At 51.3% G+C, this 12,577-nt stretch overlaps 1 protein-coding gene across 11 annotated transcripts in view; it reads right to left on the bottom strand.

Annotated features, from left to right (window-relative positions):
- The window catches only part of VEPH1 (ventricular zone expressed PH domain containing 1), a 60,506-nt gene that overhangs the window by 30,328 nt on the left and 17,601 nt on the right, over positions 1-12,577 (bottom strand). For 9 of the 11 annotated variants that reach the window (XM_058421941.1, XM_040074271.2, XM_040074270.2 and 6 more), the window contains 2 exons: positions 3,177-3,343; positions 1,857-2,066 (listed from right to left, as the gene is read on the bottom strand). In XM_058421941.1, coding sequence (XP_058277924.1) covers positions 1,857-2,066; positions 3,177-3,343 — 377 coding nt within the window. Of the gene's footprint in view, positions 1-1,856; positions 2,067-3,176; positions 3,344-11,752; positions 12,567-12,577 lie in introns of those variants that run through there. The other 2 variants (XM_058421937.1, XM_040074274.2) reach the window with 2 other exon arrangements.

The raw sequence follows: 12,577 nt of genomic DNA, 5'->3' as shown, positions 1-12,577 counted from the left end.
CAAATCCCCAGCTCTCCTCTCTCCCGGGGTCCCTGGAAGCACAAGAGGCTTTTCCTAGGAGCCAGCAAGGATTTGCTGCTCAGATCCACAGGCTCGACCGTCAAGGGCCGAGCCTCAATCCTTGCCACCTCTTTTCCCCAGGCAAGGCTTCCAGTGAAATAAAACATCAACAAATAAAATTCCAGCACTGCCATTGATGTCTCCTTGCCTGCTTGTTTTGCTTGGCCGGGCAGGGGACGCCGACTCCTGTCTGAGAAGTGGCAAAATATCCACGGCACGGCTCGGTGACAGCACAGGGAAGAGGGGGAGAAGGGATGAGGGAGGGTTTGGGGAAGGCCCTGACATGAGGGGCTGTGAGATGAGACCGTCAGAGGCGCACGGGGGTTGATGGTTGGACCCCTGGAGGTCTTTTCCAGCCTGGGAGATTTTATCATTCCATGACCTCACCTATGCTCAGGAATCAGCCACAGGGGCTTTTCCTTCTCCTTCTAGGTGAGGTGATTCTTTTTGTAAGACCAGCTTAGACAGGGCTTGGAGCAACCTGGGGCAGTGGAAGTGTCCCTGCCCATGGCAGGGGAATGGGATGAGCTTCAAGGTCCCTCCCAACCCAAACCTCTTTGTCATTTTAAGATCTTCCATAACTCAGAATTATTCACACTTCCCGACTCTCTAGAGAGCAAAACAAGAGAGGAGCCATCGATCTCCTGGTGGAACATTCACCTCCGCCACCCTTTGTGTGTTGTTTTTATCCCTGTTTTTGAGTCTGGAGCGCAGGGTCCCAGGATCTCAGTGACAAACAGCAAACAAATGACAAATGCGTCCTCCCCAGGGGCTGGGATGCTCCTGAGTCAGCAGCTTCCTAGAAAATCAGACTCGTGACACGGGACATGGGGAGAGCTTACTCAACACTCACTCCAGGGAGACTGGACATGAATTTTTCAGTGGAGGCTGCGAGTGCTCCACTCAGTAGATCGGTGTAGCCACATAAACCAACAGGTTAAAAATATGAGGGGAAAATATTCTTTGAATCACGTCTCAGTAAACTTCACTCTGGTGTGTGATTTCCAGCACTACGTGAAATCCAACAGGGCCAGTTGGTTCCTCGCTTATTCTTGGTTTGGTATAAAACAATCACAGCAACAAAAGGCAAAATAAATAAATCCATTCCCTTTGAAGTAGCAGAAACTCAGCAGAAACGGAGCCTCAGAGACACCCAGATGGGGAGAGCTGGTTGAACACCCCAAAACAGAATCCCAATGGAATCCTTCAGTTCTGAGCCCAGCTGTGCTCAGCTGAGGATTGTCTGGTTAGCAACTGTAAAGCTTCTACAAAATGCTGACTCTCAAATACTAAATACAGAATTAAATGTGGTCACCTGCAGATCTTATAAAAGTAAAACTTGCTGGGGGATGGAAGTAAACAAGGAGAGAACAACAAACTTCATTTGGCTCCCAGACCTCAATGGGATTTTGGCTCTTCTCTCCACACAACAGAAATAAGATTTACAAAGCCAAACCAAATCTGGTTTTGATTCTTCTGAGATAAATTTAATTTTACACGAATATAAAGCTCCAGATCAGTAGAAACAGCAAGGATGGCGTCTTCCTGCGCTGCTCACACACACAAGGCCCAGCCAACAGTCCCCCAAAATTGATTGCCAAAGGGGGAAGGACTGGAGTGAGATCATCTTTAGGGTCCCTCCCAACCCAAACCATTCCGTGATTCCACGGCAGGGCAGTCTGGTTACCCGTGAAGAAAGAAACACGTGGATGCCTTACTTTATACACAGTCAAAAGCGACCCCAACCAACCCAACACCAAATCCAAGCAAGCCCTTTTGTTTCCCACCTTTCATACCTCATCGAGATGTCCAACAGCTCCGAAGATCTTTGCTGTCTGCCCAATCAAACTGGGAAAACTCTCACCAATTTCCCTCAGCGTGGGAAGGAAAGGGGCCAAGGCTGCGGGTTCGTAGCTGGATATTTCCAGAAGGATGTTTAGAATCACCTCACTGTGGTTGGGGTCCCTCAGGTGTCCAAATAAAAATGGCAAACACTCTTTCAGCACCTGTTAAAAAAATCAGAAACAAATTGGATCTCTGTTTTGAATTGTGAACACACATAACCAGAGGAGATACAACCACCAGAGTGATAAAAATAAGCCACCAGACCCTGAGTTAATAGAAGAGTTTTCCACCCTTGGCGACCTTTGCATGGAGCTATTGCTGAGGTCAATCCAAGTTCAACTGAACATATGGAATAAGGGTAAGCTCTGCTTTAAAATGCGGCAGTTATGCATAAATAAGTAAGGAAATGCTCAATTAAAAGAAAACAAAACATAACAAAACAAATCCCAAAACCAACCTCCACCAAAAAACCCCACCTTTACCAAATATTTTCCTTGCTCCAGGCCAGTCTATATTTTATTGATTATAACAACATAAGACTCAGCCTTCCTCAATGATGCAGTAAATTTAAATACTTGTAGAAATTTTTGGGTTCCAGCAGAAACTAAACAATGTGACAAGGTCAGGAGCTGGAAAAGAGGGGAAAACAGGAGGCAAGACCCTCATTGCATAATAAATGTGCTGTAGGTAAGCTGTCATTTCTTGTAAGAACCCAGTTTTCAGGAGACTGAGGGTGTAGTCCTTGGAGCCAAACAGGATGTAGTTGTGTACAAGTTCCCACTGAGGGATTAATTGAGGGCACACTGAATTAATGTGTAATTCACATTACAGGCACACTAATGCACCTTGGATTCAGGGAAACTGCAGCATCTGTGCAAAAGACATTCAGACACGGGGCATGAAACAACCCCTCCTTCTGTTCTTTTTTTTTTTTTTGAGGATTATCAGTTCTCATCAGTTCCTAAATCATTCTAATTGTCCTTGACGTGGATTTTAGTACAGCTCATGTACACTGACAGAAACACAGTTATGGGAATTCACACTCGGCTGACAGAGGAAGAGCCAAAAACACTGGAGACAAATGGTTTAACCCAAACCTTTTGGTCCAGCAGAGCCTTCTCTCTGTTCTCCTTACGACTAGGTGGAGGACTTGGAATGGAATTAGAGAGTTTACAGGGAATTAGGACAGGAAGGCACTGCCCCGCACCGCAGGGTTCCTCCCTCTCTGAAATGCAAAGGAGGGGCAGGGAGATATTCCGGGCGTGCTTTACCCCCAGTTCTCTCTTCCTGGCCACGGTGTGCAGGAGCCTGAGGAGGTGGAGCTGCTCGGGGGGGTCCAGCTGGGCCATGGGTGCCACCAGGTCCCGCAGGCGGGCGCGGATCGGCTGCGGCTGCTGCTCGTAGAGCGCGGGCAGCACCCGCAGCAGCATGGAGTTCCCTGGGGACACAGCGGGGACACAGCAGCTGTCAGTCAGTGCCCAGCACTGGGGACAGCCCCACAACACCAGCACGCTCCTGGAGACACCGGGTTAACAATCATGGGACGTTCGGGTTGGAGAGACCTGGAAGCTCATCTCATTCCACTCCCGCCCAGGCTGGTCCAACCTGGCCTTGAAGGATCATCGGTACAAAGCCAGGGAGGCATAAAACTGCAGAAAATTATATACTGGGCCAAGAAAACAGATAAATTATCAAAATAGGGCAAATCATTGCAGGAGTAACAACGTGGTGTAAAAACCCACCCACTAATTCCTATCAATTATCATTCTATTTCTGAATATCATGAGAACTCCGCTTAATGAGCTTTCGGTTTTGGATGATACCCTGTTGAGTCCTAGGCCAAACTAAGTGTGATTTCAATTAACAAAGAAACAAAAGAAGAAAGAAGGAGAGAAATGACCAAGAAACAACAAAAACAACAAAAGACAAAAAACTACAACTCTCCTTTGCTGAGATTCAGATTTTCAAGTTAAATTAGCATCATATGGAAGGAATAGTTGGTTAACAGAGAATTAAACGTGCATTTGAACAGAAATAGTTAAGCATGCCATTTCCAGGCATAGAAAGGAGCCAGAGAGAGCCAACTGCAGACAGACAGAGATATGCTAAACCCTCTCTCACACATTTTCATAAGATGTCTGTGCATAATTCAATTTGAAGCCCAGGCTCATACCAAAATATATAACTCCACATCGCAGAACATGCCTGCCTCAATGGATTTAAGTTTCACTTGAGCAACATATGGAAAACATCTGCCTATTGCAACCTAGCATGGCTCCTTTTTGTAAACCCTTGGAAGTCCTCACGGCCTCTTTGGATTTGGTTTCCAAGAGGAATCAGCTCTCTGGCCTGCTGCTTTTCCTCCCATTTACATCTGAGCTGGATAACTTTGGAAGATAAGCAGATCGGTTCATAGATGGTAGGAAAAGGATGTTTGGGTTCAGACTAGAGCATGTGGAACTCTTACCAGATACAGAAAATGCACCCCAGGACACGGCTGGGTCTCACAACGTCCCCCCCGAGCCAAGAAACGAGCACATAACTCATGGCAGGTTCAGACAGCTCTGAGCCCAGCAGCTCGTAATGAGCCCTGAGGGTCCCTTTCCTCCACAGGAGTGGCTCTCCACTCCAGCCAGCCACGCTTCTGCACCTTATCCTGCTTGCAGAATCCCTGGCTGCTTCCCCAAGGCCACTCCGAGCCCCCCGTGCAGCCCCGGCAGTGCCCGAGGCCACGGCAGACCTCACTCCCACCCCACGGACACAGCAAATTTATCTTGTTCCGTTCTACACAATCACAAAGGCCAGGGGCAAAGGAAAGAGAGTTCCTGAAGAATCACCCTGAGAAGATGGGCAAACTGCTCCATTCTGGCCATTTCCTAACCACGTTCCCTGAGCTCCTCCTGAGATGTTCCCAGTGGATCTGGATAAAAAGTGCCACCACTAACATTCCATGGGATTGATAGCAAGCACCAGTTCCTCCAAAGGGAGAACCTGGAGAGCAGGGAAAGGTTCTTCCTCCCCCAAGGGTGCTGGGCACTGCCCAGGCTCCCCAGGGAATGGGCACGGCCCTGAGGCTGCCACAGCTCCAGGAGAGTTTGGACAACATTCCCGGGGATGCACAGGGTGGGATTGTTGAGGCGTCTGTGCATGCAACAATTTAAGGCATTGGGGTTGGACTGGAGGATCCTTGGGGGTCCTTTCCAACTCAGGACACTCAGTGATGAAAAGGTGACAGGATGGATTCACTGTTACTTTTCTAGACTCATGTCATCATTCGAAATTGAAACATTTTGTCCTGAATACGTCAAAATAATTTTCTCTCCGGATGATGTCAGGCTTCCAGCACTAAGTCCTTTCTTTGCACTTGCCCTTGCTTAAGTTTGCACTGGAAGTTTTCCACCCACATGGAGCAGAGCCCTTAAACTCCAGTCAGATTTCAGCAACGGTTGCAAAAGATGAAATTCCCGTATTCCTGGAGAGGCGAATTTCCTCTTAGCTATAGAAGTGTGATGGGAAGGAATCCAAGAGGCAGTAACGAAAATAACAGCTCTAAGCAAGGAAAGACACCAACCTGAGCCATGCTGTTGCTTAAGCTGGGATGTCAGGGATAGGACGGGATCTGGAAAGGAAGACTGATTATTTAGTCTGGCAAACGAGCGCTTGGAGTGTGGGGTGTATCAGAGGAGTGATGCAATCACAGATGATGGACCGCAGCCACCAAACCTCTCTGAACAAAAAATACTTTGTGCTAGCGCGGCTTTGGGCAGTTTCCTGCAGCAAACACTGCTGGGCTGATATTCCCTAACCAAGACAGATGAAAAGCAAAGACAATCAGAGCAACCCCCTCCCTCTGCAGCGAGATTGAAGTGACCTCACTGACAGGGAATTGCTTTTAAGTGAAGAACCTGTGTGCACACGTGTAAATAATCCCAGATATCCCAGTCTGGATAGCTCTCTTCTTCAGGGACCTCAAGAAAGGTCAGCAGGCACAACCCAGTTGGCCATTTTCTGCTCTTTTCGTGTCTGAGGTAGTAAGGGATACTCAGAGCTGTTTGCTTGTCACATCTTTAAGGGCTCTGAGGGGATTTATTCACACCCAGCTCCCCAAGCTCAGACAGCCAGAGGTGATATCAGGAATTCTGAATAATTCACTTCTTCCCAATCTTGCTCTATCTGCCTCAATCCAAACTGAGAGCCTGAAAAATGTTTGTTGTGTGTGAATGGAAAAAACCATCCCACTCAACTCCCTGAATGCCTTTCCTTCCCTCTTCCTTCCCTGCCACCCTGACCCCCAATACTTTCCAGGTTAGATTTTCTCACCCTTCCCAAGCAGACCACACGCTGGGAATGACACAATTCCAGCACAGTTCCAGCTGGGGACCCTCCCTGGCTGCACATGAGCCAGAGAGGGACCCCAGGGGCGTGGCTGGGTGGTGCCAGCCCTGCAGCCACTCCTGGAAAAGGCTGCCCCAGCTCCAGCTCTGCCCATCCCAGCAGCACAGAGAAGAACAAGGGCCCTGCAGCCCGTCGCGGTGTCCCACGGGCAGATGGATTTTCACTCCAAAGGGAGTTTCCAAAGACAAAAGCCCAAGCACCAAGCATAGTTTTTCCCCCAGGATGACTTGGGTTTGGCCCACACCTACTGGAAAATCACGGAATGATTGAGGTTGGATAGGACACCTAGGATCAGAGTCCGACCTGTGCCCGGTGCCCACCAACTCCTCCCCAGTATCCAAGGCACAGGTAGTGCAGGTTTGTCTAAGCAAAACCAGAGACACAAATGGAAAGAGAGCACGGATTCTGAGGTAGATGCAACTGCAGGAGGGGTTTTTTGCTGTTCTCTGGATATTTCATAGCCAATCCATAATTTGTACGAGATCACCCCCAATCCCACCTAAGCAAAGCATCTTAACATTAAACAATTAATGCGCCTGTTGAACCAATAAGATTACAGAATTTAAACCAGATTAAAACCAGTAAGACTCAGACCAAATTAATGTTTCATCCAGAAGCACCTTGTTTCACTTTTTCAGAGGTAACAGACACAACTCTGATTGTGCAGCTGCAGATTTACAGCTCCCAAAACAGGATACAGCCCTAACAGATTATCCGCGGGGTAATGGTGGTGTAAGTGCTAATTAGGGCTGGAAAAGCGGAACCCTAACAAGCTGTTAGAACTCCTTAAGAGCTCTCCTTTATTGCTTAAAGCAATAAACTGTTGGTACAGAACGGAATTTATTTTCCAGCAGTGCCTAGCTCTCCAAAAAAGCTGCGCTATTTAGCTAAACCAGACGCGCCTATCCAAACCAACTCCAGGTATGTTTATTTTTCTACCGATCCCCTCCAGAGCCCTGGCACGCACCGACCGCGAGCTGAATTTGCAGGGAACGCTTTCTTTCCCCACAAACGACACGAAACACAACCGAGCCAGCCGAGCGCTCCCAAACCCCCAGGCGCTGCTGCACGTCCCAACCCGCCCCCGGGGCGAGCCCGGCTCTCACCGCTTTTGCCCTTGGCCAGTCAGAGCATCCCCCAGGCAAACCTGGAGGGCTGGGATTGAGCAAGCTGCCCGCCCCTTTCCCGTCCCTTCCCTTCCCCTCCCGGCCAAGAGGCACAGCCAGGAGCGCTCCGGTTACAGCGCTGGCACCGCCGCTCATTCATTCGGGCTCGCAGCGTTTATTAGCGGCTCGCTGCGCCTCGCTCGCTCAGTGCCGGCTCTGCTGCAGCCCCGGCAGCTCCTCACAGCCCAGGGATCGGCAGGAAGCGGCCGGGAGAATGGTGCCCCGAGAGCTCCTCTCTCTGCTCACGCTGCTCTGCGTTTGCAGGACTTCTGGCTCTGCCGTGGATGAAGACGATGACTACGAGCTCATGTACGTGAACCTGGATAACGAAATCGAAGGTCCGGCCCCTGCGACCGAGGAAGGTGAGTAAACCCGAGCTGAGTCTGGGTTGAGTGCAGAACTGCCTTCGTCGCTGCCTCGCTCTTCTAAGAGTTATTACTGCAAACGTAATTTACTTTTCTTTCGGAGGGAGAAGCTCGTGCTCGTAGCAGTGGGTAATTGTGGGCAGTACTGGCAAAGCCCTCGGACGGGGCTGTGCTTTAGGGTCTCTATTTCTCGGTTTTCCTGCAAAAGGCTGTTGCTGTCGCGGGGGTTTAGGATCTCTGTGATCGCAGCCCTGCGCTGCTCTGTCCCGGTACAGAGGGACAGGCACTGGCCCCAGCACGGCACGGGCATTGTCTGGAAGGTTCCAAACCAGCCTGTGAGCCCACGATCCTGTGGCGGTCTGGAGGACACAAACCCTGCCCAGAGCCAGGTTTTACCCAACACTCCCGTTTAAAACTGGGCACAAAGGAGCAGCAACCTCTCTACGTTCCCTTCCAGCTGCTTCGTGTGACTGCCAGCGGGAGCACAGCAAGTGGGACAAGCTGTTCATCATGCTGGAGAACTCGCAGATGAAGGAGAATATGATGCTGCAGGCTCTGGATGAGCTCCCCAGGCTGGAGCTGCAGACCCTGAAGGCAGAGCTGAGCCAGCTCACCACCACCCTGGCGGGCACCTTGGCCACTGTCACCTCCCACGTGGTGTCCCAGGTGGAGCAGGTGCTGGTGAGGAGCAGGGAGCGGGCCGAGGAAGCCCGGAGGCTGCAGGAGTCGGAGCAAGGGAAGGTTCTGGAGCACGTCCTGCAGCTGAGCCACAACGTGTCAATGAGGCTGGGCTGGCTGGAGAGCGCCTGGCGCAGCAGGGCCGAGCGGCGGGCGCAGGAAACGGCGCTGCAGCAGGACAAACTGGACAGCGGCACGGGGGACAACCTCATCCTCACCTCGGTGTGGAAGGAGCTGCAGCAGACCCGGGCTGAGCTGAGGGCGTCGCAGCAATGGGCAGCTCAGCACCTGCTGCCAGCAGGTAAGGCCGGTGTGAGAGCCCTGGGGAGGCCCCTCCAAACAGGGATCCAAAACCCCCTCCTGGGCACCTCCTTCTCCAACGACTCCAAAGCAACCCCAGGAGCGGCAGGGCAGCTTTGGACAGGCTCTGAGTGAAGGGGGGAACCCCAGAACTTGTGGGAAAAGAGGCACTGAGCTTTTCAAACGTGGGATCAAAGGAAGGTTTCATCAAAGTCCTCATGCAGGGCAGAGCCAGCCAGCATCCCATCTCCTCCAGGCTCTCCCAGATCAAAGCCATTCTCAGAGAGCAGCAAATGTGTTTTAGACACCTGGACGATGTTCTCTCACCTTTTGCCTTCCCAGCTGGTGACTCCTGTGCGTTTGCACTGGTCACGGAGCTCTCCTGCATGTTCCCACTCCTTCCTCTTCCCACATTAACATCTCCTCAACAGCTCCAGCGGCCAGGAGCTGGGCATGCTGCTGCCAGCCAGCCAAGCACACTTCCAGGGCAGGGAGGGCACATTCCCTGCATGCCAGTGGGAATATCCTGCCCTGAATATTCCCACTGGCACAGAGAAATCAGCAACCCGTGCTGCTGTTGTGTTTGGGGCAATTTTCCCCTTCCAAAAGATTTGCACCAGTCGGTGAGGTGGCCACAGGAAGGTGAGCTCCTACCTCAAATCCCAGCTCAGCTTTCCTGTGCAGTGCAACGAGACACCCAGAAAAGCAGCTTGGGTGCGGCAGAGCAGCCCCTCATTTGTTTAAAGTGTGGGTGCAGGATTACGGTGTGCCAGATAAACTGCACCGAAACCAGCCTGCCCACCAGGGAGCAGTCACTGCCTGGCTTCCAACTGCTGATTAATGGCTTTGTTTTCCACAAATATAAGTTATTGCAACCTAACCACCCCCCCCAAAAAAAATCTACCCCGCGGGATGGGTGGGTAGGAAGGAGGGGGTGCAGCATCCCCAGAGCGAGCTCACACACCAGGGAGCGGAAAGGAGCAGTAATCGCTACAGCAAAGCAACAACACAGCCACAACATCGTTTACATCAAAGCTTTTACAGCCTAACCTGAACCCAGCCCTTCACGCAGGGCACTCGGCTTTAGAAGTAAATTGTTCTCACTGCTTTATCACAACAGAAATCTCTGTGCGCTGGGAGGAGGTCTCTGAGCATGTTCCACTTTCCCCCAGACACAAACCTTGCAGACAGCATGATCTCATTCCTTATCTCCCTGTGCCCCAGCAGCTATCCTGCACCAGGTGAGAGCAACAAACTCGGTCTGCATTGAGGATCATCACTGGAAATTCAGTTTATTTCCACTGGTTCCCGCATGGTTTTACATAAAACAACCATACGTATAAATTTAAAGGCTACATTTTAAGTACTTCCAGAGAGATACTCTGGATTTTTTTTTTTTCCAAGGGAATTTTTAGCAACTGACTTTAATTTCTTACATCTTGACTTACTGCCAGCCATACTCTTGAGGGATTTTCTAATCACACTTTTTTGTTCATCACTGAGGCTGGTTTTAATTTTGTTTAGGCTTTGATAATAGAGCCTGAAAGCCTGCTAATTAAAAGCTTTTTCACAATAGTGCTCCTAAGTAGCATTTTAAGGAGAATCCCCAGCAGTTGCTCACTGACCCTGCTCCTCCTCAAAAGGGTCAATGGGAGATGTAAAATCTGCTCAAAGCTGGAGGGAAGCAGCCCATGAAATACCTCAGCAGCTCAGTCCTGGAGGGCACAAAGAGTCCTTCATTCCCCGGAGCAGAAATTTCCGCACACGTTTTAGACATTTCAGATCCTCCAGCTTCTTTAAACAGGAAATGAAGCAGCTTAATTGGAGAAGGGGCTGCTTGTTCCCTCCTGTCACCTCGGATATTAACGTAAGGATATTAACAACCGGGGAACAGCACAGAAACCACCAGAAATGTCTTGGCTTTGCCGATCACCAGTTGCTTTCCCAACTGCACAAATTTCTGTTAGTGGTTTTAACTAATCTAATTTCTATTATCAACACTTTGATTAATTGGACACAAGAGAAGAGCTGGTTTAAAAGTATCAATTTTTTCATAATTCCCCCCGTTTAACCAGTGCCCATGAATGCTCCTGACCAAAAAATCCTAAAGGCAGGGCTAGGAAAGGGAATCATGTAAATTAAATAAGCAAGCCCACCTCAGCATGCTCCTGCCAACATTTTCTGCTGTTCAGAAGCTCCAGTGCCGTGCTGTCCCACTATCCATGGCACAGCCTGCCAGCAGTTCCCTCCTCCAGGCACAGCATCCCCCCATCCTGGGAGTGTCACTGAAGGCATCCAGTCCTGCTGTTTGAGGGGATCCCTGAGCCCCTGGCCTGGGAATGTCACTGAAGGTGTCCAATCCTGCTGTTTGAGGGGATCCCTGAGCCCCTGTCTTGGGAATGTCACTGAAGGTGTCCAGTCCTGCTGTTTGAGGGGATCCCTGAGCCCCTGGCCTGGGAATGTCACTGAAGGTGTCCACTCCTGCTGTTTGAGGGGATCCCTGAGCCCTGCCCTCAGCACAACATTGGGATTTTTCACTACTCCACACTTAGAGGATAAAACAACACTTCAGTGGCTGGGAAGGTCATCCAGTTACCTGGCAGAATTACCCAAATTCAAGGGCTGAAAGACTGCCTGTCCCAGGAGGTGGTGCTCCATTGAGAACTGGAAAGTGGTGGCAAACACGGTGGTGCTGGGGTGACAGTTGGACCCCCCAGAATCATGGAATGGTTTGGGCTGAAGGGATCTTAAAGATCATCTTGTTCCAATCCCACCTTTCCCTATCCCAGGTTGCTCCAAGCCTCGTCCAGCCTGGCCTTGGACACTGCCAGGGATGGGGCAGCCACAACCTGGTGATCATAGAGGCCTTTTCCAACCTTAATGACTCCATGCAATGTCAAAGGTCCCAACTGTGCACGTACAAATAAACCCGTTCGTACTTACCTGACAACCTTCTCAACCCTTTCCAGGCTGTGAAACCGCAATTCTGTTCCCCATGCGCTCGAGGAAGATCTTTGGGAGCGTCCACCCCACCTCTGGAATGACCCTGAGCTCCTTCACTGCCTGCATCTGGCTCAAGGTGACCGAGGCCTTGGACAAAACCATCGTCTTCTCCTACGGCACCAAGTTCAACCCCTACGAGATCCAGCTGTACCTGAGCCGGGACTCGGCCGTGCTCGCCGTGGGGGGTGCCCAGCACAAGCTGGCTGCCAGAAACGTGGTCCTTCCCGGCAAGTGGCTGCACCTGTGCGGCGCCTGGAGCTCGGAGAACGGCTCCGCGTCCCTGTGGGCGCAGGGGCAGCTGGCGGGCAGCGCCTCGGGCGTGGCCGGCGCTCACACCATCCCCGACGGGGGCATCCTGCAGCTGGGGCAGGAGAAGAACGGCTGCTGCGCGGGAGGGGGCTTTGATGAAGCTCTGGCCTTCTCGGGGAAGCTGACTGGCTTTAACCTGTGGGACCGAGTGCTCAGCCCCGCCGAGGTGACGGCTCAGAGCGCGGGGGATGCCTGCGGCACGCGGGGCAACGTGGTGGGCTGGGGGGTGACAGAGGTGCTGCCCTACGGAGGAGCCCAGTACGTGTCCTAAAGCCTGGGCTCGGCGCTGGGAATGGATTTCGCAGAGCTGGACGTCAACATTATGACAGCCGGAGCCGCGGGAGCCCCTGCCTCCGGAATTCCCCAGGAACATCAGCGCTGCAAGTTCGCAGAGCGAGGCACCGTGGAGATGGGATCGATCTCTGCCCGCTGGCCTGGCAAACCCCTGAAAACACA

The sequence above is a fragment of the Hirundo rustica genome, chromosome 10 (genome assembly GCF_015227805.2).
Source record: "Hirundo rustica isolate bHirRus1 chromosome 10, bHirRus1.pri.v3, whole genome shotgun sequence".
Classification (NCBI taxonomy): domain Eukaryota; kingdom Metazoa; phylum Chordata; class Aves; order Passeriformes; family Hirundinidae; genus Hirundo; species Hirundo rustica.
This window is presented reverse-complemented; position numbering and strand designations above follow the sequence as displayed.